The sequence below is a fragment of the Rhipicephalus microplus genome, chromosome 10 (assembly GCF_043290135.1).
Source record: "Rhipicephalus microplus isolate Deutch F79 chromosome 10, USDA_Rmic, whole genome shotgun sequence".
Classification (NCBI taxonomy): Eukaryota; Metazoa; Arthropoda; class Arachnida; order Ixodida; family Ixodidae; genus Rhipicephalus; species Rhipicephalus microplus.
Window position 1 is genome coordinate 34,032,674 of NC_134709.1, and position 25,266 is coordinate 34,057,939.

A 25,266-nucleotide genomic window follows, 5' to 3' on the forward strand; every position below is an offset into this window, starting at 1 on the left:
GTAGTAGTAGTAGTAGTAGTAGTAGTAGTAGTAGTAGTAGTAGTAGTAGTAGTAGTAGGCGTCATGCAGGTTACATGACCGGAAAACGAATTATTAGATAATTGTGATGAAACCTGTATTATTATTATTATTATTATTATTGTTGTTGTTGTTGTTGTTGTTGTTGTTGTTGTTGTTGTTGTTGTTGTCGTCGTCGTCGTCCTCGTCGTCGTTATGAACACTATACCTTCGCGCGCTAACAGCATCGCTGTCCAACGGTTTTCACGAAGTGCAACAGGCTGAACTTTCAATATCTTTTTGCTTTTTCCTTCTGCGGCTCGGGCTTCTTTCTGCGCGCCGGCGCTTTGTTTTGAACTCTTGTCTCGCACTATACAAAAAGCCGCATTGCGTCTTTTCTGCCCCATATTTGCGCGTTCATTCTCAACTGGAAAATCCCGGGTTCGAAGTTCCGACTAGCCCGCAACTTCCCACATTCGATGAACTGGGCTGGCTCGCGCATAATGAAGATGGCGAGAACTCAATAACGACCGTACGTACTAGAGAACAATAATTTTTTCCCTTAAACAGGAGTCCTGCACAAAATATTTTCTTAACAACTGTGACTCCTAGTGGAGCTTGTTCCGTACTTAACTGTATATGTCATCTTTGCGTCTTCTTTCTTTTTTTTTCTATATATCTCTCATTCTTTTTTCGTTTAATAGAGTACATCTGAAGAATACCAAGCCTCCCGCCGCGCGGAAAAATGGTTTTATTTACAATAAAGCACCGCCCAACTTTGTGGGTCGCTGCAGTAGCGCGTGACTTCGAAGCGCGGCAGATACTTTCTTTCTCTTCGTCTTAAGAGCTGTTTTTCCAACAACAGTCCACTACAACAGTCCTTCACCGATTAGAAAACGAAGCCCTGACACGTACGGAACAAAGGGCAACGTCCGGTAACGAAGCACCTGATCCCGTGGCGAAAGCCTCAGTCGTTAACAAAGGCCCGAGCCGCTAACGATGGTCTTAAAAATCGGCTCTGCCGAGGCGTGAGCTGCAAAGCCCCGCGCTAAGCTCATTCAGAACAAACAAAGCACCGCTCCCAAAACAGCCCAGGTAAAGGCGGAGCGGAGCGTCTTCGAGTGGGAGCACGAACAGACTCGTCACCTTGATCGCAACGAGACCATTCTCGAAGAACGGCCGCACTTGTGTCGCACGATCGGCAGGCATCCGGGCATTAATAGTCGACGGACTTTCGGAATTGCCCACGGTGTGTGCCCTTAAACGAGAACGGTAAGCGTCGCACAAAGAAACAAAGAGCGAATGAAAGGAGACTAACCCTCTTCCGTTGTAACAATAACAGACCCTTTGTTATTCAAGACTGCAATTTCTCAGCAATGTTTGTAACTATACGCAGTTCCCATTATCTATCTTTGTCTTGTATGTGCTTGAATTCTTACATATACATTTTTAGTTGACTTATGTTGCCTTCGTGATTTGCGCATCTGACACTTGTTTCTTCTCTTTGTCTTTTTTTCTTGTGTGTTATAAAATGTTGTACCCACCCCCTCTGTAATGCCCTACGGGCCCTGAGGGTATTCTAATAAATAAATAAATAAACCAAGTACATTAACGGTTTCGTTGTTCTCTAGCTTTTCAACTTGAGCTATAGCTGGCAACACATGCTAATGTAGTTGCGCTGAGCGAGGCGCTAGAAAGACCAGAAATTGTCAACACACTTACCTGGTTTCTTTGTTCACTCGTGCCTATCGCAGAGCGCAACTACATGAGAAGGTATTACTATTCTGCGAAACGAATAATAATATTAATAATAGGGAGGGAGAAAGTGGAGTACGTTGATTTCGATTTAAACGGTGATGGGAAAATTTTATAAACAACCCTACAGGAAGGGCGCGAGACGCATTCGCACAAGATGGTCACACAAGTTTGTGCGAACTAATATAGTCATTATTTTATTCATTCACAGTACCTACAACGCCCGCGTGAGGCATTGGTGTAGGGGACAGATAATAACATTTAAAATTCGTACACAAAAATATGATAAATTTCAGAAAAATAAAGAAAACAAGCAGAACGGCAACAAGCCATTAACACTGCGGTGTACGTAAAAAAATGCAGTGCATAATAAAGCATCTAAATGTGACAGACATTTTGCATTGACGTGTGTGAGAATACAACAGCAAAATGTGTGTTTAGAAAAATAAAACATGAATACCAAATGTTTGCACTCATTGCCTGTTAGTTCAGTGCGACAGCATGCGAAGTTCGGATACACTTTGGAGCGCGCCACCACGCAATCGTAGCTGGCGATCGGTGTCCGACGTTAAACGTAGCAACGACCCGAGACAAGCCCGAAATGCACTAATCCGCCCCGTCATCAGCTCGATCATTCGTTAATTCCATCCTAGCCACTCACTCACTAGTTCCTTACCTTCACAACTAGTCTCTTATTCGCGTCTAGATTTAATCGTGAACGAACACTAACTCACTCACTCACTCACTCACTCACTTGATCCACGCCGCATGTGCGAGTAGCCGCGTGTACTAATCTGTTTACCTTGTTACTCGCGTTTTGCTTTCGCAACGTGGTTCGATGTATTTGACTTCTCGGCAGCGTCATTGTAGTTTACTCAACTCATATGCACGCTCTCAAAGGCCCAGACACCCCAACTCCATACATTAAATCGTATTCTATCAAGGAAACATTTGTCACGGAGCTTCGATGATTGATTGATTTGTGGGGTTTAACGTCCCAAAACCACCATTTGATTATGAGAGACGCCGTAGTGGAGGGCTCCGGAAATTTTGACCACCTGGGGTTCTTTAACGTGCTGTCACGGAGCTTCGAATTCAACCTCAGGGCATTTCACCTCGAGCCTGCGCTCAACGTCGAAGGCGAAGTTCGCCGACCCCATTCGCCGCGCAGCAGCGCAAGTTTGCTCGTTATGGCGAAGACAGGTGAGCCGGGTAACGAGACACGACCGGCAATCACGTTTCGTCCCGCCGTTTCGGAAGGGTGGCGCTGCATGCGCGCGGTATCACCACATATACGTATACGAGCGAGCCCCCCCACACCCTGGTGTATATGCGCACGCATTGGCGACAGCAGAAACAGGCTCATGCGAGCGCGTGCGACAGGGGGTTCACAGTATAGGGAAGAAGCGATAGATGGCGCGACAGACGTGAAACCGGAAGCGAGAAGGAAATGAAAGGAAGACATATCGAGAAAGAACAGAAGAGACCGTCGATGATAAAACTAATAGCAGCCAATGCTCGCGAAGGAAACGAGCAAGCAGGTCGCGGGTATCACAACGCTGTAGTAACAAAAGAGAAGACAAAAAGAAACTCAAGGAAAGGGAGAAATATCGCGGTGAGTGTAACGAACAAGATAGGCGGCGCTTGCGAACGCACAAAACAGAAGAGGCCGCTAAGGCCCGCTTGCTGCTGTTGTTGCCCATTAATTTCAATCGGCGGCAGGAAGACAGAGAGCAAAGGCTGTGTTGCCCCGAGGGTGAAGAGTGGGCGTCCCATCACGCGAGCACCAGCATATTTACTCAATCTCTTGGTTTTTTTTTTTTTTATGCTCGTGGCGGCGCGTACAGACAGAAAACGGTGCACGACGCTTCGCGAACCGCGGTATAAAGTGTATACAATATATGCTCCATATTCGATTCACCGCACGCGCGTTTTAAGCGAAGTCCTGATTAAAACGAATTCGACGCGACGGCCGAAGTTATTGGGAGTTAGCGTTAGGGCGTTAGCGTTGGGAGTTAACGTTAGCGTTAGATGTGCGCGCGAATGCGCGCACTCACTCACGCGGGTCAGCATGCGTGGGCACTATATAGTGCGTATAGCGGCGCAATTTGTCGCTGCGATCCAGCCAGCATGAAGAATAACGGTACAAGGGTTGGGGGAGGGAGGACGCATGGCGAAGTGGGTACAGTAGGTCGCGTAAGCGCAGGAACCGCGCGCCTCCGCTCCGGACGGACGGCCGTCATCCATCCGGATTACAAAAGTGCGCCGGAAGCGAGTACGTCCCGCGGGAAACGTGGCCGACGGGCTCTTAAGGCCTCCGCGAAACAAACGTTGCCGAGCAGACCATCACCCTCCCGGTCCCTCATCTCTCGAAAACCCTTTTCCCCTTCCTATACGCGTAGCCTGCCTGCCATATTGCGGCGTTCCAATTAAACCGTATAGGCCGACCGGCACGGCGTACGATTTAAGTACGGGTGACGGCGTCTCCTGAAGGATTCGCGGCTGGTACAGACAGCAGCGCACGAAATACCTGTACTCCCTATGGCCAGCATTTGCCCTGACCGACAAGCTGCAGCCACTGGTCGCACGCATACTTGAATGGGCGTAAGGGCTAAATAAATAAAATAAATAAATAACTCTAGAAACAATATTATAATTTTTCAATTTGTTGAGAATGTCGATGGAGAGTCGAAATTCGACACACGGATTGAGTTGTATTGCACATGTTGATACGCTAACCCAAGACGCCAGCTGAAGTACTCGCGCCAGCTGAAGCATGCGGAGCGCGATTACGCTCATTGCATGGCGTCTGCATCGGCCGAGAAGTGAAATCCCGTGCTTTCTCCCTCGTCCTCTCTTCTCGCCATAAAAAAATAATAAAAACAAATATCATACTTGCATTACTGCTTTTTGTGCCGTTCCCCAAACCTGTTTAAACGGATTCAAGTTCCCGCGTTCACGTCCGAAACAAGCAAAAGCGCACTCGAAAAAGAAAAAAAAAGAATAAAAGTGTAACAGAGCGCATTTGCGTAAGAACGCGTTTGATATCACCGCGTGTTCACGAGCCGTGACCAACGATGCACAAAAAAAAAAAATCGGATTCCCAAGTCACGGCTTACAAACGGCTCAACGCGAGACGAAACAGAGACGTCGCACAAACCCTTCCCCGAACTTGCCGAAGTTTCTTCGCTTTTCCACGCGGCAGCTGGAGGCGTGATTCTGACAGGCGCGCGCGCCATGTGAGTGAGCTCCCAAGCGCGGATCGCCTTTCGTAAAACGAATGCCCGTGCCGATCTCCTGAAGAAATCGATTGATTGATTTGTGGGATTTAACGTCCCAAAACCACCATATGATTATGAGAGACGCCGTAGTGGAGGGCTCCAGAAATTTCGACCACCTGGAGTTCCCTAACGTGCACCCAAATATGAGCACACGGGCCTACGACATTTCCGCCTCCATCGGAAATGCAGCCGCCGCAGCCGGGATTCGATCCCGCGACCTGCGGGTCAGAAGCCGAGTACCTTAGCCACTAGACCACAGACTAGGCACCTTGCCAAGCTTGCGATACCTTCATCGAGGAAAACGTTTGCACACATGTTTACTTCGATGAACCGTGACGTAGAAACAAACTATAAAACGGTATACAGCAACGGCACTCAAGGTGCGAGAAATCCGCGTGCGAATTTCGCGCGGCGGTCGCGGTCTGAGTATAGCCTAGGGGCGTTGCCAGGCATTAGCATAAGTCAGGAAAAACAAGAAAAATGAAAGAAAACAAAGCTCGAAAGTCGACGACCCGCCCAGCCGAATCACAGTTGACGAATCGAAGTCAAATTGCAACTGGAAACTACGTAACTAAACTAGAACAAAAAAGAGAAGTAAGGAATAATACACTGGCTCGAATATGTACGAGAATGCATGTTGGCGGTGTTATAACATACTGGACTAACAAATTCAATTTATGAAAGGAACGCAGAAAGCGTTCATCGGAAAATTTAGAAGAGCCCAACACTATTTCGATCACTTTTTTTTTGTTTCCTGTTTTTTTTTTTCGGGAGAAGCACACGGCTATGGTCATAGGGAATACCGAGCATCGACCATCGATCACGCCGTATGCAAATTTCTCGCGCCAGAACTGCCGTTGAGAGTGCTGAGGCGGCTAACAACACAGCGTATACCGGATTTCTTGCTTGCCGAATACACCTTTGCTTATTCTGCTTTCACTACCCTAACGATTTTTCGCCCTCTGTCTCTCTTCTATTTCGACACACACACAAACACACAGATATGCCGAGAGTCACCTTCGAAACAAACTTCGAAGGATCGAACTTCAAAGAACCCACCGCAACAATTCGCAGGAAAAAAAACGAAACGAAAAAGCAAAATAACAGGGAAAAGACACTATCGCCACTGTTCCCAAATCTTTGACTCAGCGCTTTCGATGGAATGCGCGCTGCTTCCCTGGGAATCTGCAGTGCGGCGTCTTCGTCGATAAAAATTCAACAAACAGTCATGCAGAGAGGACGTCACCGAGAGATTCACAGGGCGTACACTATGCAGCCTGCGTTCGAGTGCAGCACGCACTACACGCCTTCCCCGAATACACCTATACGCGGCGAAGACGAAGAAACAAACGGCACGAGAAAATGCAAATGCGCGAATTCCAGCACAGATATGCGTGGAGCGAAAAAGAGAGATCGCCGGGCGGGTTTGTTTTGAAACAATCCCGGAACCCGCACTTTCCGCCCCCAGTGTGTATACGTGGCAGGAGCTGCGCTCCGAGTCTTCCGAGAAAAAAAAAAGAAAGAAAAACGGGAACTCTCGGCATCCTTACCCGGAGGGAGCGATTGGAGAACAGGTGAGAATAAGAACTATAATAAATAATAGGGAGTTTTCGAATATTCCCGCAAAACAAGATGCAGTATGGAAGCTACTGGTTGCAGAAAGAAGGAAGAAAGAAAGTCCAGCAAGGCAAGAAGGATCCAAGTAAATGAGAGAGAGAGGGAGAGAGCATGAGAATCGCGGATGGTGAACAAAACGTATCCGTGTGTCCGCCTAACAGACGAAATGTTTGCACAGCAGCCGAGTCTGACGTCATTATTTTCTGTGGAGAAGTGGTCAGCTGTGGCGTGATCTGGAGGGGGCCGCGAGGTAGCGCAACTGCTGTGCTCCCAGCGCTAAAATGGCGGGTTGGGGCCCCTAATCCATTTGCGTATGGACGCTTTGGGTCAAGCAGGAGCGATGTGTTTACCAATTGGGTCTGAGGCACTTTGGACACTCCCCCTATTCTACGTCACTCCCAAGTCTTGGCCGAGAGCCGTCACTTCAGTGGGTGCCGTCACATTTGTCTGACCCAAAACTTTCGGGGCAGGCTTTGGGGCTCCCGCTAAATTCGAGAAGTGGGGTCCCCAACCCAAAACCCAAGCGCGGTTTGGGTTTTGCGCATGCGCAGTGGCCTTGACGCTATTTGGGAGAAGGGGGGGCAATTTTCGGGTCCACTATTCAAAAACTCTCTAATGATAAAAGTAATCCGCGCATGCGGTGGTTATACCGTTATCTCACCTACCGCGTCTTATCTTGCTTACTCCTGCTCTGATATTATCACGTTTTGGGCGGGCTCTCATATTTATGTGACTCTTAGACATCGCACGTTTTTGACCTTGGCTTTCGGCGCCACTGCTCCCTTAATGCGCATATCTCTATATGTTTTTTTATGAAGTCTCCGTCTATGTCTTGCACGGAATCTGATCGCTTCATGTTACGGGATACATAAAAATAAAAAAAAAAGTTCGACAATCTAACATGTACAACGACGTTCCTTGCGCCATGCCAGAACTTTAATTCCTCGGAGGAACGGGCTGCACTTTCAAAGCCTTATCCCGTATTCCACAAACACTCCTCCACTCAACTTTAACCCTTCACTTGACAAAGTTCAGCCCTGCGCCACCACTCGGCTGAAAATGACGCTGCGCTTCTCAAGAATCGCAGCAGACTATCGCTGATATGCAGTGACTTTCTGTGCCTAGAGATGGCGCTCCCGTCAGCTTTCTCAAGTGAAAGCGAAGCGTTGAGTGAAGGAAAGTTCTAGAGTACGGGGGTTAGATAGCTGAGGTAGCTGTGTCGCCACCGTATGGCATTTCACAAATACACAGAGCATAGATTGGGTTTCTTGATGCACACATCTACACTCCAAAAAAAAAAAATTGCCCGCAGCTTCCCTCGGGGGAACACTGAGGAGGATGCGGACCATATAATTGGTTAACGGGGTGTTAAAGTGCGACTTACTTGGGTCGACGGCTAAATTGGTTAACGTGGTTGTGAAATGGGGTGTTAAATTGCGACTTACTTGGGTCGATGGCTAAATTGGTTAACTTGGTTGTAGGAGGGGGTGTTAAATGAGTGAACACGTACACACGTATGCGAAAGGGCAGCGCTGGTCGAAGGGACGTCGATCATTGTGTTTGTGGATTCGTTGGAATTCATTTCACCGCGACCTTGGACGTCGACGCGCCGTACAAACCAACCGACGAGCGGCAACTGAGCGAGCGAGCGCCGACCTTGAGTATATATACAGCACGACGGCGCATGCACTGTCAGCTGTTGAATGTTCTCGAAGCGCGACGCCACATGCGCGTCCACTGGAGAATCAGGAGAATTGTAGATGTCGAACGCGGTGTGTAGAGGAGGAAGGGTGCACAGATGGTGGAGGAGTGAAGCGCGCGCGGTGTGTAGAGGAGGAAGGGATGCACAGATGGTGGAAGAGTGGGCGACGGCGCGACGGCGCATGCGCGCGCGTCAGCTGTCGAATGTTCGAGAAGCGGTGTGGACGGCGCGGACGACGCGGACGGCGCACTACAAGGCGCGAGTATAAGATGCTCCGCATCTAAAAAAAAAACGAGTATTTGGGGAGTGTTTCTGCTACACAACAATATTCGTCGTCTACTTCGAGTACTTTCCTCACGCTATCACGGCGGTTCCGGTAGTTCGGGGTGAAGAACGGCGGACGCGTTATCAGTGCGACATAGCATTCCCGACAGGAAAGTGGAGCGCCGGGGTTTCAAGAAAGGAAATGCGAGCGATTCAGATGTCGATTATTGTTGTGCAGTAAAACTACTGCCCGATTACTCCATTTTTTTTCTTAGAGTGCAGTTCCTTACTGCTTTTTTTTTCTTGCTCGTATGGTTTGATTCATTCTTATATTTTGCTTTTTTTTTGTTTCGATGAAGTATCAGTTGTTAGTACACGTTTTCATTTATTTATTATTTATTTATTTAGCAATACTGCAGACCACCACGTGGTCCATGCAGGGAGTTTTTACATCAATCACAGAATAAAGAAAAAAAAACTAAACATCGCAATCGCAGTGAAAAATAAAAAAAATGAAAAGCAATCAGAAAATTGTGCACGGAAAAATTGTCAAGTACAATCATGAAACACAATTCCAGTTTCACATACAAAATTACTGGCATCAAAAACAATGGAGGGCAAAGCATTCGATTCGGACACAGTTCTATAGGTGGAAAAAAACTACTGTATTCATGAGATTTCGTTGTAGCGAAAATTGGGGCAAGTGCCCTACTATGGGTGTGTCTAGTCCTCCTAGCTGAGTGGGGACGTACACAATCAGGCATGGTTACTTTTGTATTTCCGCTAAAACAATTATTAAGAGAAAGCAACCTGTTGACATTTCTGCGCGACTCTAACAATAAGATGCTATGTTGCCTCATTAACGAGGAGGGCGAGTCAGTCGTTCCACACTTATTGAATATGAAGCGCACTGCTCTTCGTTGAAACCGTTCTAGTTCTGCAACAACCCCGCCGCGGTGGTCTAGCTAGTGGCTAAGGTACTCGGCTTCTGACCCGCAAGTCGCGGGATCGAATCCCGGCTGCGGCGGCTGCATTTCCGATGGAGGCGGAAATGTCGTAGGCCCATGTGCTCAGATTTGGGTGCACGTTAAAGAACCCCAGGTGGTCGAAATTTCCGGAGCCCTCCACTACGGCGTCTCTCATAATCACAAAGTGGTTTTGGGACGTTAAACCCCACAAATCAATCAATCTAGTTCTGCAACATCACTTCGTTTCTCCTCGATCTACGTTTTTCGCGCATTTTCCCCCCCATAACGGATCAGCAACATAACTATGAAGCAGTCGGAGTCGGCCTATAGAAAGAGATTGCCTTTAAACGATTCCACTCAGGCGGTGCACCGAATGGCTGAATTCCGAGACACTGCGCGCAAGAACACACGCAGACACACATACAAATGAAGAGGACGGGACAGCAAGCATGAGAGAATCGAAGAAGGTTGAAGTTGCCGGAAGAGGAAAGTTGGCGAGGAAGTTATCGCCGCGCGCGGCGGAGTCATTCGTCTTGATCTGTCCCGGATTAAACGGATATTAGGGGGGTAAGCCGGTCGAGGCATCACGATGTGACAAGGGGGGCTTTCCCCACGCTTTCTCCGAGAAAGATGGTGCGCCATGGAGCGCCAAATGGCCCGTTAAAAGAAAGGCTTGGAAAGCAGTGCAGGAGTATTGCGCTACTTATACCGAAGGTGTCCCAGAGGATTGGATCGGCGCTCTTTCGAGAGCAAAGAACTGAAACACGAAGACGAGTAACATGTCACTCGAGCGCGCGTCAGTAAACATTAAAAGGGTAACAAAGAGATACAATGGCTTGGTTTAGATTATTTAACTGCACTCTGTGAACTCTAATTACCTTATGTTCCAATATCATACGTTCATTTTAGCGGCGAAAATCAAGGTTGAAGTGGCATTTTGAATTTCGAGCCGGAATCACTGCGCGTGACTAAAATTTTCAAAATGTAATTTTTTTTTACTTTCGCGACATTGCCGCCATGAAATTTTCTAAAACTTAGAATGCTAGGTCTATGGTACCCACAGATGACAATTTACTTCAATTTTATCGATTAGGAGCTACGTCAGACACAATACACGTTTTGAAAATCTATGACGTCACGGTTTTTGGCGCGAGCACCTCGAGGCAGCGTCTCCACCCGCATTTCCTATTCGCTCGTTTTCTCGCTCAACAAGTGTCGTGTCGCGGTGAGGGTGGTGTTTTCGGAAGCGTGAAAATTGTACTTTACTAATACCCCGAAAAATCGTTTCGCACTTTAGTTTCGCATTAATCAGATGTGCAAAGCCGAATGACATTGTTGATACGGAAGCCTTAGGTATTTCGTCATACGCGAAAGGTGAATATCGTGCGCCTCTGGTCGTCAACGTGAGTGATGCGAGAAAATCATCCTTACTTGATGACGTCACCAGAATGCGCTATAGCATGACGCCGCAAGCTCCGAAATTTGTGACGTCGCTGTGACATTGCTCTATGACGTCATCATGCGACATCGTCCCTATAGGTCGTGAGCGGGATGATCACGAAGGCAATGCAACACCAGATTGGGTGAAGAAAGCTTCAATGCCTTCGATCCCAGAAGCCACCCGACACCCCGTTAGGTATGAAAGCTTTCGGTGCGATGGACATCGATACAGATGAAAAAAAAAAAGTAGAAGATGGCATTCGACTTCGAGTCGTGTTAGGCTTATGCATGAGGACCCTGTGAGTTGCTAACTGCCACAGAAAGACAGAAAGAGAGAGAGAGAAATTACGAAATCGTACGAGAAATGGAACGGCTTTCGAGTGCTCCTCAGCGTCATCGTACGGTAGCAGCCGTGATAAATGTCACTGGCCATCGTTGAATCCACGGTTTTACGTTCTGTGCTACCGGTAATCTGGTTGCTCTTTTATTCGAGATCACGCTAGAGTGTCATGTAGGCCGCGCAACGCATCGTTACATTTGCGGGCGCCGGGATTTTTTTTTCGGGCATTCGCACGCATCTGTGGAATATATACACTCTTGAAAATAAAGGTCGGCATATTCACTAACTAAATACTGACCATTCACTGGTCACATACAGCACTAGCCTCTTAGTAAGGAAAGGTAGTAAAATGCAGGTTAGCGAAATTTACTACCTAGTCAGTAAGTGAATAGTGCTGAATCGAGTGGTTAGTCTATTATTAAATTGTAGTAACCACCACAAATAGAGGTTTTACGCCTACTTTGTTAAATGTGCGTGTGCGTTGCCGTATAAAAATGATTCGATTACAAAAGTTCGGGCTAAACAACAACGAACTGACATGGCCCTCGCAAATTAATTAATGTCTTCTAACTACGTCATGTAACTATACTGTGGTGAGTGCGCATCACAGGAATATACCTATATAGAATTAACCCAATGATCATATGATCAAATCACATTCACATATCATACACATGTGAATACCATATGTTCATATGGACTCATATGAGCATATGATACGCTCATATGAGTTCTCATACTCACATGATTACATGCTCATATGAGAACTCATATCAACAAATCACGAGAACATGGCATGCAAACCAGTGCACAAGTAAATCTTCAAGCCTTGGACATAGCAGATTTTCACTGTAGCAGCTGCTCGAAAGCTATATATACCCCTGCTTTGGGATCACACCCCGCGCACTGGTTAGCAGTCACAGAATTTATAAGATAATTGTCGTTTTCTACTGCATCATCATGTCGCCTTCAATTTGCTTATGTGAGTGTCATTGCGTAGCACGAAACTTCTATTCCAAGGTAGTAAATAAAATTAGAGCTTGCCTAAATTTTGCTTACGATCTCACGATTACGGCAAAATGTACTGCGGCATCTACGAAAGACCTGGCAACGTATGGTGGCTTAGTATAGTTGCTTAGTTAAAAACACCAAGAAAGGTTCATTGGTTAGTAACGGTTAAAATTACTAGCTGTACGAGCTAGTAAAAGTACGCCGCGAAGGTATAGTCAAATGCTCAGGAAACTAGCAAAACACACGTGTTTACTAACTGAATACAAACTTTTTTTTAAAGGGTGTACGTTACGTACTCGTACTGCGCATGTGCACTTCTCTTAAGGACCACCAGACTTCACGACCGCTTGTGAAAGAACAGTGTGAGACCTTGCTGTGTAGTCTAGAGCTGACTATTCATCCTTCTCTTTCTTACTCCTCTTCTTTTCTATCTCTTTCCTTTCTATTATTCTCCCTTTCCCCCACCCCAAGTGTAGTGTAGCCAACCAAGCCAAGCTTGGTTAACCTCCCTACCTTTCCTCTCTATTTACCTCTCTCTCTCTCTCTCTCTTTCACACACACACACACACACACACACACACACACACACACAAACAAACAAACGCGCACGCGCGCGCACAACACACGCAATGTGGCGTTCTAATCAGTGAGCACTTTGCAATCGCTGAAACTGGCCTCAATTAGCATAAAGAAGCGCGGGGGGGTTCAGGAAAGCCGCCCCCCCTCTTGATAAATGTGAAGGTGCTCGACGATTCTGCCACATATCTTTGCTCAGTCGACTATCACCATCTCTGTGACCATCGGCACGCTTTGTGACGAGAATGGAAACTGAGAGCCATTGATGCTGCATTTAAAAAAACTTCCCACTTCTAGGCCCGCAAAGCCGTGGACCAATGGCAGCCCGTTGTAGCAAACACGTCATCGCTTCGTTTTGATTTTCGCATCTATACGGGGGAGCTCGTTTTTTTTTTTTCGAATATACATTAACAACCTCGGGTGTAACGTTCCAAGACCACCATATGATTATAAGAGGCGCCGTATAGTGGAGGGCTCCGGAAATTTCGACCACATGCGGGGTTCTTAAACGTGTACCCGAATCGAAGTGCACGGGCCTCAAACATTTCCGCCACCATCGAGAATGCAGCAGCCGGGATTCGATCCCGCGACCTTCGGTGGTTGGCAGTCGAGTGCCATAACCATTATAGACCACCACGGCACGACACACACCGAAGGCGACCGGAACAGGAACTCCATGAGTTAGATCCCGAGCGGCCATTTGCGTTGAATAAAATACTAGGTCCATGGTCATCCAAAACAAATGGCAAAGCGATGAAGGTGCTGCAACACTTCTTCGAGGAAACGAAGATTTGCGACGCCTATACTGAGCGGACGAAAGTTAAAAGTGGGCATGGCGTCTACGTGTTTGCTCTGCCCAGAGGAGAGAGAACTTTTGCTCTCACCTGTTTAGGACTGTATATGTGTATATATGCTATTGTTTTTTTTTCTTTATTTGTACCAATCAAGTGGAAAGGGGTAGCCGTCGCCAGGTAATGGTGACAAAAACTCCGTTTATTTTTTTATTTCAATAAAATAAAAACGGCGGGGCCCTCGTTTTCTTTAATTTCGGACTCGAACAACAGGAGGCGGAAGGGTCACTGTGGTGAAACAGGGCCCCACTAATGGATTACCCCACGCGCCTATGTCCATTGGTGTACTTGATTGCGCACGCCGATGAATAAATTTTCACATAAATAAAATACGGCAACAGCGCAATTGTGTAGACCTTTTTCACAGAAGGCACCCTGATGCGCCACCATAATTCAGGCCATAACTTTCCATGCAGTAGTCAGCGCTCGTTTTGTGAGTCGTTTCTTCCCCTATCAGTCTGCTCGTTTCGTTGTGCGCTGTTACATCCAAGTGTGAACAAAGTGCATGTTTGTTCTGGTAACGCTTCACTTCTTTCGTCTCTCTATACATCGCGCCTTTCTAATCGTAATTGAAACGTGAAATAAATTTCCGATGCGAGTTGTAAAACACAGCGATTTGTCAAAATTCGAACACACCTTGGATTACTATCTCCATGTTCGACTGCACTATTTGATGTTGATGTAACCTGTGTTTGTGTATTTGTGAGTGGTGTTTTCTCCTTTTTTTTGTTAAGATACCCTCTGTAAGGACTCACGCCAGAGAGTTGACACGATTATGCAATTATAAAAAAATAAAATCCGCTTCGGAATTAGTTAAATAGACGCATAAGCACTTAAAAACTGCGTGAACTGTCGGGGCTGTTAGGTCAGCCTTTGTTCTTCGTGCCACAGTGAAGCAATATTAGTGAGAACTAGCAGACAGTAATGCTAAGCAAAGCATAGGGAATGTTATTTGAGGTAAGCATGATATAAATCCCCTGTACTTTCCTTAGCAATGCTATCCGCTAGTTCTCATTAATATTGCATCTGACAAATTAAAACTGGCCCTTAAATTCCCCTTCAGTTCAAAAATAAGGCTTTCTTTTTTTTTCTGTGAAAAGGTCTACAGCTCTTTTCTGCAACGGCTCATTAGCCAAGTCCTTAAAGAGGCGGCTGCGGTGGCTGCCCTTATAATAAAATACAACCCCATTAAAAACGGGCAATATTTCTTCTTTTTGGGGCGCTGCGGCGCCCGTTTGAAACGGGCACTATTTCTTTCGTCCTGCCTTTTTCTTTTTGCTTTCAACTCTAAATTCGTAAGGCTATGTTACGGCGTACTTAAACAGCTATAGATTCGGTGCCGGATGTTGAGCAACATTTTCGAGCGGCTAGACCACGAAAATGTATTCCAGCGTTTAGAGACCATAACCTCTGAAACAACATTGAATTTCTCAGCAATTTACGGACGTACCGACGTGAAATCTTGAGGAATCATTGCAAGTCTGCTAGCAAATATACGATCTTCGAAATGCAGCACCAGTAAAACTGGCCACCAAACTTTCACACATCTATGCGCGTTTTGCAGAGCGCGTGGACTACGTCCATATTGTCACGTGCTCGTGACGTAGAGGGAACCTGAAGTCCGTGTGATCGAGGTAATAATCTTTATTCGACCAAACTTGTCGCCTGGAATTATTGGAAACTCAAAACCACGTCAAGCAAGGCACGCTTTAGACTGAAATTGGCTAACACAGCGACGGCCGTTGATAAACCAATCATCGTTGGAACGCGCCGCGCCGGCTTATACACATCCCACATCGAACTTTTTAGCCTTATCACTGGTCGCCTTGCAAGCTCTGCAGTAAGCTCGAGCGTTCGCGTCTTGCGCGCAATCTTATCAACAAAACGATCTACTATCGTCAAGCTTCTCGAACACCAGAGGCGCAGTTCGCTCAGAGCACTGCTGACACTTTTTGTGGGCGTAAACCGAATACGGAAAAAGTGAAACAAGCCGTGACACGTACCAAGGACAAGTAATGCGAACATGCATACGTAAGGACCGTGACTGCAGACATTGTAGACTTCAAAATTCCCGCCTTGCGCAAATACCCTGTCTACACGGCAAGAGTAACCTTCTTATATTTCTTAACCAATTCTTTTTTTTTCTATTATTCTTATATGTCAAAGGATTACCGGCTTGTCCCGATTAAGTTTTTCTACCAGATCCGTCTCTTGAAACCATCCCTGTCTTTCTCTCTTAATTTAGTTCATCTCTCTCACTTCGACAATGGATTAGGCAATGTGTGCATACAAAATCATATCATATACCGCAAGAGAAAGTCTGCCGACTACCTTGAATATTTTTCGAATGACAAACAGTACAGAAGGGAGCACGTAATCGCGCACCTTTTGTATCAGACAATTGCTCCAAACAGCACAGTCTCCAGTCATGCGCAAAGTCGCCCAGCAACTTTGTTTTTACTCCGTGTGTCCAACAGGAACGCCCAAAGTGTCGAAAACGACGAAGGAAAAACGAACGGGATATCGCACAAACAATACACAAATGAACGAGTTTACAAAGTTGCGTCCGGTTGCGCCAGAAGCTCGCTTTCCTTTCAATGGAGGCCTCTCATTTTCTTCGTCGCCCCTAAGCACCGAGCCCGAAAGGCATTTCTGTTCGAACACAGAGGCTCCGCTCTGTTGAGGACCCAGACGCGTAGCTAGACCTTGATCCCCCCCGAGAGGAATATCGTATATCTCCGTTGCTCGAGATACCATCGCGGATGACATAAACCACGCGCGCAATGTTTGCGCTACGAACCGTTTTGTGTATCGTAAGCGAGCGCATATCTCAGTCATTTAGAGATGCTCTGAGCTACGATGCCCGCAAGCGTTGGAGCACGCATATTTCGTTTGTAGACCACAGCACGTCTGTTACAACGTACTGCGTACCCCAAGCTGCTTGATGCAAACGAACTTAAAACACTCTTTGAAAATTTCTTAACCGGCCTGCAAACGCACAGCATCGAACAGGTGTGAACACATTAACAAGAAAACACTGAAAGCAAGAGAACGCGAAATATGTTCCGGTTTCGTAGACAGCGTATAAAGAGCCAGCCAACCACACATCAGTTCATGTAAATCAGATGCACCCATTGTGGTGGCTCCTATGCGGATGGTGCGAACAATTACTGATGAGAATGACGTACGCTGCACCCCCCTACCCATTTTTTTTTTCTTTGAAAAAAGAAAAATGCTTGAACATCTATCTGCAACTGGTGCAAGAAAGCGAAAACTGAGCAACACGTACTAGTTTGTATGAATGGGTCGAGGCACACCTCCCGGTCTGGGACACTGACCGACAGTTCTAGGCAGTAACAACAAATGGAAGAGTGGCATGAAGCACTCACTTTTCGCTGTCGCTGTTTCAAGTGTAGCCACCGCAAAGACGAAGCACATCGTCAACCGCATGATAGCGCTGGTCACGCCGGTCCCGCGGTTGACAGCACACTCGGAGAGACTCGCCATGAAAACATCCACCACGGCTGTTTCTCACATGGGACGCGGCGTCGGCGGCTATGAGTCACACGCGCGCGCGACCACCAGTCGCCGGCGGCCGCAACACACTTGTTTCACACGGTTCGGGTCCCGTTCACTGTAGGCAGCATCGCGGCGTTAACTCCGAGCGCGCGCCACGCTATTTAAACACCACCGCGGTCACTTTTCTCCGAACAAACTTCGAGAAAACCGCTTCTTCTCCGGACCGAAACATCGCCAAATTGCCTCGCAGCTGCCGTCCGCGAGCGCTGTCGCGCGGCTGCCTTCGCGCCTTTCTTTCGATGCTTCGGGGCGGGGACGGACGCGCATGCGTGGAAGTGCAATTTAGTAGCGGCGTCTAGCGGGCAAACTAAGAAACCGTCAACAGGAAGCGTGGCCTCCGAGCAATGCGTTACAATCTCGAAAGCCATGCGCCAGGTTTTGCAGTGAATGTCACCACTCTCGCTAAGCGGCGCTAGTCAACCGTGTTGTTTCGGCTAGTTTCGTTGTTGTGTCTCTGTTAAGAAGTGACTTCGATAGGTGGCAACACGTCCTATGCGATGAGCTTAGGACTCTTTTTGCAAGCGCGTGACTTGAATCCGCGGTTAACCGCACAACTTCAAAAAATAGAAGCGTCGCTGAAAATGACGATTGTTATAGCGCGAGCTCAGATCGCCCACAAGAGGACAAAAAGACAAGCGATAACTTTGAATTCGTCCTTTTGTCGCCGTTCTGAGCTCGAGCTATGACAGCAGCGTCAACTTTTAAAAAAATGTTGTGGGTAGCGTGAAGTCGTTGGAAAGTTGTGTAGATTTTGACAGCAGCGTCAACTGAGAGAAAAAGATTGCTGTGGACAGCATGACCTAGAATGAGGACTAAAAGAAACGTACACAAATAAGCGCTGTCTGACAACTAGTTTTCTTTCTTCACACATGTGGTTAATAAAATTAACTAATGTTTAACTAAAGTTTATTGTTAATGTTTCACTAATGCTTAACGTTTAATTATTAGTTAATGCTTACTACCAAATAGCTCGCCTAGTTTGCCATTCTGATTCAATTTTTTTTAAATTGTTGATTTATGTGATAGCACGTACATATTCATAAACATATATAAATGTCTCGGCTTTACGTGAGTCAATTGTTGAACGTGAGTGAGCCCGTGTTTGATATATATACGAGCTCTTCATACGAGTTTTTGGGTATTGGTCCACGCGCTACGCGTTCCACTTTTCCCGAGTAAGTGTGCGGAAGTCGCATTACACGCTTGACTTTAGAAATCACTGCACCTCACCCGTCCCGTTCGATTGCCTTCCAAAACTTTAGGTGTGGAGCCTAGGTTCGGCCTGTCCCGGGTGTCACTATATTGGACAGTGCTTATTTTGATATGTGATAACGTGCTTCTGCATATAATATTTTTTTTAATATCTCGATACTGAGAGTAAGTCACAAGGGACCTGAAGCTAACGCGCGCCATGACATTGAGCATTCTCTCTAAATTTGAACGCGCTGCCAAGGTGGGCCTTAAAGGGACACTAAAGTAAACTAAAAATTTATGTCTGAGCGAAAAAAGCTCAATGTATGACAACATAATAAACAACAATATTATCAACAGCAGTGTCCTACTTACCGAGAAATCAAGCCAAATGCACAACAATACATGAAACCGCTGTAGGGCATTCTCAAAATGATATCGATGACCCGATGACATTAGACGAACCACCTACAATTATTCACTAGTAATCAATCTAGCTGCACTAAAAAAAGAACCTTCTGTGCATCAAGAGACGCAATAAAATGCTGCTTTGTTCGTTTCTGTTTGATTCAAGTAAAAGATAACCGCCGAATGTTACTATGGAGATTGGCGCGAGCGGTTCAAAAATTCAATTTTTGCGTTGTTACATCGGACAGGTTGGGCCATCTAGCGGAGTGCAGGTGGACCAAAAAACACGTCTGCCATCTTAGAGCCAATGGCACGAAATTGATCAATTGCCGTTGTTGCTGCTGTGCCACCCGCTGCATTCGTTAAAGCCAGGCAACGTTGTGTACGGCAACTGTGCCATGAGTCGGACCGCTTCTTGAAGCGGGTAATTTGAAGTGCGCTCACCCGATGAGGGACACTAACACGTGTTTTTTTTTTTTTTTTTCAAAATAAGCCCTTCCGTGGCACAAAAGTAACACTACGAGGTTTCTGGACTGCTATTTCAACAATCAACGTTGACTTTATAGTGGTCTTTAGTGTCCCTTTAGAGATCAATTTTTTTTCTCGTGTTAGTAAACTATTCTTTCGCACTAGCAAAATCACCCCCTTGCTCCAAGAAAACGCTTGGTAAACGAACGATTTCACAATATATATATATATATATATATATATATATATATATATATATATATATATATATATATATATATATATATATATATTTAATCCTAACAGCTTCGGCTGGTGGACCAGCCTTCTTCGGAGGATGTAAGTGAAATGATACAAGTTCCCGTAGCAGAGGGTCACCCTCACAGTTTAAAGACCCTCCAAAAAAAAAAGAGAGAGAGAGAGAAAAAAACAAACGGGCGAACGAGGTAGCAACAGACAACAAGAAGCAGAAGAAGGAGAGGAACTAGAAAGGAGCGACGGAGAGCCGCCGGAAACGAGCGGGTACCTCGTTCGCCCGTTTGTCTCTTTTTTTTGGAGGGTCTTTAAACTGTGAGGGTGGCCCTCTGCTACGGGAACTTGTATCATTTCACTTACATCCTCCGAAGAAGGCTGGTCCACCAGCCGAAACTGTTAGGATTAAATAAATATTTTATTGTTTTGTTTCCTATACTGCACTATTCTCGAAGTTTATAACTATATATATATATATATATATATATATATATATATATATATATATATATATATATATATATATATATATATATATATATATATATATATATATATATATATATATATATATATATATATATATATACAACATTTTCTTGTTGAAGATGTGCGTCACGACACCGCTTTGTGCTTCCCGCACTAACCGCGTTCACATCACAGATAATGGCGGCGTCTACTAATGCCTTCGGAGTTCATAACAAGTAAATGGGAAGTACATCGTCCTCTGAGAGACCGGGAGACTTACCATATCAAGTTTCAAGATATGTTCTTGAGCTAGCGCCGCCAAAATACGTAATAGACACTCTGTAATCTGTGGCGTTGTTTTCGTGCCGTGTTTTCTCCAAAATAATTCAAATGAAGCGTTGGCTTTCATTTCACCTAGTACCAATAAGGACGTTAAAATTAGCAACCTAGACCGACGGACAACTTCCTTTAAGTCCTGACAGGCTCCAGCCGTTGGCTACTCCCAATTCGGAATAGAGCAGCCTCCACCAGTTAACGGCCCCCCTTTACAGCTAGGTGCGTGGCCATGGAATAGCACTCCTGGCCCGAGTCCCCCACCCCCTCCAAAATTTTTTCGCCAAGCATGCATACGCAAATTGACCATTTATCTGCCGGGCCCCCGCTGTCGGTCAAGAAAGTGCACCCCCCCCCCCCACCCCCGAAAAAATAGCAGCATATCCACGAAGTGAGGTTTCTTTAATCCTCCTTGGTGCATCCGCGCTTCCGTTGATCCGTTCGTTCCTGCTTCCGTCCGTTCATGTGTCCGTCCGTGCATCCATCCGTTCGTGCGCCGTTCCTGCGGTCATCAGCCCGTCCATACGTCCATCCGCGTTTCCGTCCTACCATATGTGCATCACACAGACAGACGGCGGATGGACGCGGCCAGCGGATCATGCACGGTTTGTCGATAAAACCCTCCGAAGCTTCGCCCCACTCATCATCATCCGTAGATATGCTCTGAGGCTGTTACAACATACATGCATACATACAGGTAACGACCTACCCACGCCTTAAGCAGCTTCACCCCTAGAAATTTCTGCATACAACCCTGTCCGTAGCTGGACGCCTTGTCTGCGCTCTGTGATGGCCATCATCCAGCCTTTTTTTTTTTTGAAAAAGAAACAAGAAACGCAGGGCACTACCAGAGCAAATGTATTGAGAACAAACGTTCGACGAATTAGTAGGACGTACTCTACTATGAGAGAGCAATAAGCTGTCCCATTCAACAGTGGAAGGAGGGGTGGGGGTTAGAAAAAGGTAACGATTTCTAAATCATTACTTAGAACTTTTCTATTTCGTGTTCCTGACCCTGAGTTGCGAAGTATCTTATGGTCGAGCTCCATCCGGTGTGCGGCGTGACCACCATTACTGCGCATGCGCGTCCCTCCCCCTATCTCTCCTACACTCCGCCCTCTCTTACCTCGCAAAGCCGACGCAGGGAGCATCTGCTAGTTTACGCTCGCTCCCACTATCCTCTGGTATCCCTCCCCGCGCCGTTAGCGTTAGCGCCCGCTGCTTTGCATCTACATATGGTTTCCTTTAGCGGGAGAGATGATGCAATTTTTTTAAAGGCGACAGTCTTTCTTGGGATACTTGAACGCGGAAATTTTGGTCTGTCTGTGCATCTGCCTGTCATACGATTCAACGACCCGGCCAAAGTTCAAGCACTTGCTGAACACCCCGCCACCTAGAACTGGTGACTGCGTCCCTATACTTGTCAACACTGTAGATCAAAAGCAAATATTACGCATAACTGAGGTGCAACATCAATACGTAAGTATTAGGCGGTGTGTTAGTTTACTATAAAATACATATATACGCAATTTCAAATAACATACGTAATTCCACACCCTACACGAAATAAGTTATTCGTACGCACCAGTGAAAATAACACGCTATGCCCGAAAAAGCGCTCTGTGGGGCTGCCACCTGGCAGGGTTCTGCACATGCTTGTGTTACCCGACTGCGCTACCAGGTGGCGTCCATATCTCACGCAGCAGCTTCTCTACTATTGAGGACACAAATCGGTATCGGTACGGTGACCGACCTTGTGACAATTAGAGCAGGTTGGGAGCGGTACCACTCAAGCGGAAAGGGCCATTTTTTTAGGTTGATTTCAAGGGTGCCTTTGACAATGTTTGACACTTCACTATCTTGGAAAACTTACGGGAACTCAGGTTTGGTCCAAAATTGTATGCACATGTGCGGGACTTCCTTACAGACAGACAAGTCACTACCCGAATAGGGGACCTTAAATCTCAACCCATCACCATGGGTGATTTTGGTACTCCACAAGGGACTGTCCTTTCTCCGCTCCTTTTCAATATCGCCCTCATGCGCCTCCCGGAGGACCTAAATGAAATTTCGCAAGTACACCACGCCATATATGCTGATGACGTGACGATCTGGAGCCGGTCTGGTAACCTGGGTCAGATAGAAGAAGCCTTCCAACAGGCCGCCTCCATCGTAGAAAAGATAGGACGCAAGAGTGGTCTGGAGGGCTCCCCCAGCAAATCAGAAATCCTAGTTTATAGAAATAAGGCTTCTGACAACGCATTCCTCAACGTACGACTCAATGGAACGCAAATTAAAGAGGTTGAAACTATCCGAATTTTGGGGGTCCACTTCAATAATCGGGGCAACAACTCATTTGCTTTACATAAACTAAAAACGTCCTGCCTACAAATCTCTCGCATGATTAGTCGGGTGACTAACCGACGACGAGGGATGAAAGAAGACGACATAATGCGACTCATTCAGGCATTTGTTATCAGCCGCATAACCTATAGCTTTCCTTACCTGAGGGTCTTGAAAGCAGACGAGCACAAAATAGACAGAGACATACGTGTGACCCTCAAGAAGGCTCCGAACCTTCCCCCTTGGACTCTCACGGAACGCCTGCTTCAAATGGGGCTCCACAATACCGTATCAGAACTATTCCATGCACACCACACGGATAAAGTCATGCACCTCGCCATCACTAAAACGGGACGGAAAACACTGTCAGAACTTGGCATCGAAGCCCCCATTGAGAGAAGGGGAAAACAACGTATCCCACATGAATGGAGGCAGGGCTTCATCATCAAACCACTTCCTTCCACGCAACATGCATCCTCAGTTCCACGAACATCGACGTCGGGCACGGGCAAAAGTTTCACGACAAATACCCAGATACTGAGGCCACCTTTTTTTGTCGATGCAGCTGGACCAGTGAACAGCAAATATACAGCAAGCGTCATTCATTGTGGAAAACGTGTTGTTTGTATATCAGCCCAAGACACAGACACAACTAGTATGGAAGAAGCAGGAATCGCCCTCGCCCTACGAAATCCAAGGTCCACTTTCGTTCTAACAAATTCATAAGCAGCCTACCGAAATTTTTGTAAAGGCTACACTGGCCCCATTGCGCATCGACTTCTTACACAACTCTCGTCCTATGGCGTTGCTATGTTGTGTCGGTATGACTGAACTGCAGTGGTGTTGGGAAATTAGGAAATATCTCATATGGTGACTCAAGCATTCGTAAATGTCATTGAAGTTTAAACGCTCTTCTGATTACCGAGACGTAACAGATTTCTTCGAACACATCAAAGCTTGAAGAAATATGTTTTTGGGAGTGATAAAGCGTCACGTACGGCATGAACGCTGTGTTTCTATACCCCCTTCCTTCTTGAAACTGAGCTGCTACAACTTTTATGGTACCCTAAATAACGCAACCGCTGTTTAATATTCAGCAAATCACATGACAAAATCCGATGGTTTCTGTCGATGCTACATTTTAACAGAATTTAAAATTCGGCGATATGGTGCATAGCTATCAGAAAGTTTCAGCACAAAACAATGCCCTCACAAGGCGTTCACAATCGCCCATCCTGTCTCTGTCGTTCTTATGAATTGGCGTTCATAACTTTCCCGCTAACCACATTTATCGAAACGTATCGAGACGTCTGCAATTATCTTGACAACATTGGGAGCATAGGTTTACTGCCGAAAGCGATGTAGCCAATACATAGTCGAAGATTTCTTTGTGAATGTTGTGACAGTGTGCGTATGCATACATTAACCTGTTTCTGACCCGGTTGATTACGACTCCCAAGAACCTGCGACTCCAGCTGGATGACACCAAGTGCACGTTAATTGATATGCCGTAAGCGTACATTGACTTTCAGGTGAACGCCACGGCTGCACACTTTCCACTTGCGATCTCGAGCCCTCGTTTACATAGACAGTGCGATGTCACTGATGCTGCCTTCTGAAGTCGAAGTCGAGTCACACCTGACGTTCATACAGGTGTCATAACTCATCAGCATAAATGGAAAATCGTATGCTACTAGGCTGCTTGCCAACTATAGTCCAATGAGTGTTAAGTTGAACAACGTCAGGCTTAGCACACCGCCTTGCGAGACTCCTAGGCTACCGAAACACTCGGGTGTTGGGACATTCTCTGGCTGCACGTGAAACGATCTATTCTGTAAGTAGCTAACCCTTACGTAGATCTTGCCTCCGATTCCTACTTCTAATGCGCTGAGGAAGGCTTCGTGGGTGGCATTGTCGACAGCGCCTTAAACGTGAAGAAACAGAGCAGCACACACTCTGCAGCAGCTAACCAGAGTAGTCAAAATTACCCCAGAACAGTAAATAAACCATGTCACTAATTACGTTTCCAGAACTTTGGTTGCGGCTGGCAGGAAGTAATGAAGTTGCCTTCAATTTACCTTAATGAATGTTCATGCACAACTCATGTATTTACACGCTTGATTTACAACACCTATAGGTTGAGTACCATACACATTTGTTCGACTTATCGCGCTTAAAGTTAGCTACTCAGACTAACTTGTGTGAGTGGCCAACTTGGAGAAGTATAGACCTTATTCAGTCACATTTTTGTTTTACCATAATATGCCATTTTGCTATATTTTGGTCAAAGGTAACGAGAAATTTTCTTTAAAATGGTCGCTTGAAGTAATTAATCATTTTACTTCACAAGCCACCAAAAGTAGTTCATTACACTCTTCGTTACAGGCAACAATATTTTGATTAGCGCCATTTTCATGACTGC

General features: G+C 46.1%; 1 protein-coding gene across 1 annotated transcript in view; it reads right to left on the minus strand.

Annotated features, from left to right (window-relative positions):
• Nucleotides 1–17,446, minus strand: part of LOC119180845 (Neurospecific receptor kinase) — a 383,082-nt gene extending 365,636 nt beyond the window's left edge. The window contains exon 1 of the mRNA XM_037431984.2: nt 17,192–17,446. Within this exon, the coding sequence (XP_037287881.2) occupies nt 17,192–17,309 (118 nt within the window). The 5' untranslated portion in view covers nt 17,310–17,446. The remainder of the gene's footprint in view (nt 1–17,191) is intronic.
• Nucleotides 17,447–25,266: the final 7,820 nt, after the last annotated feature.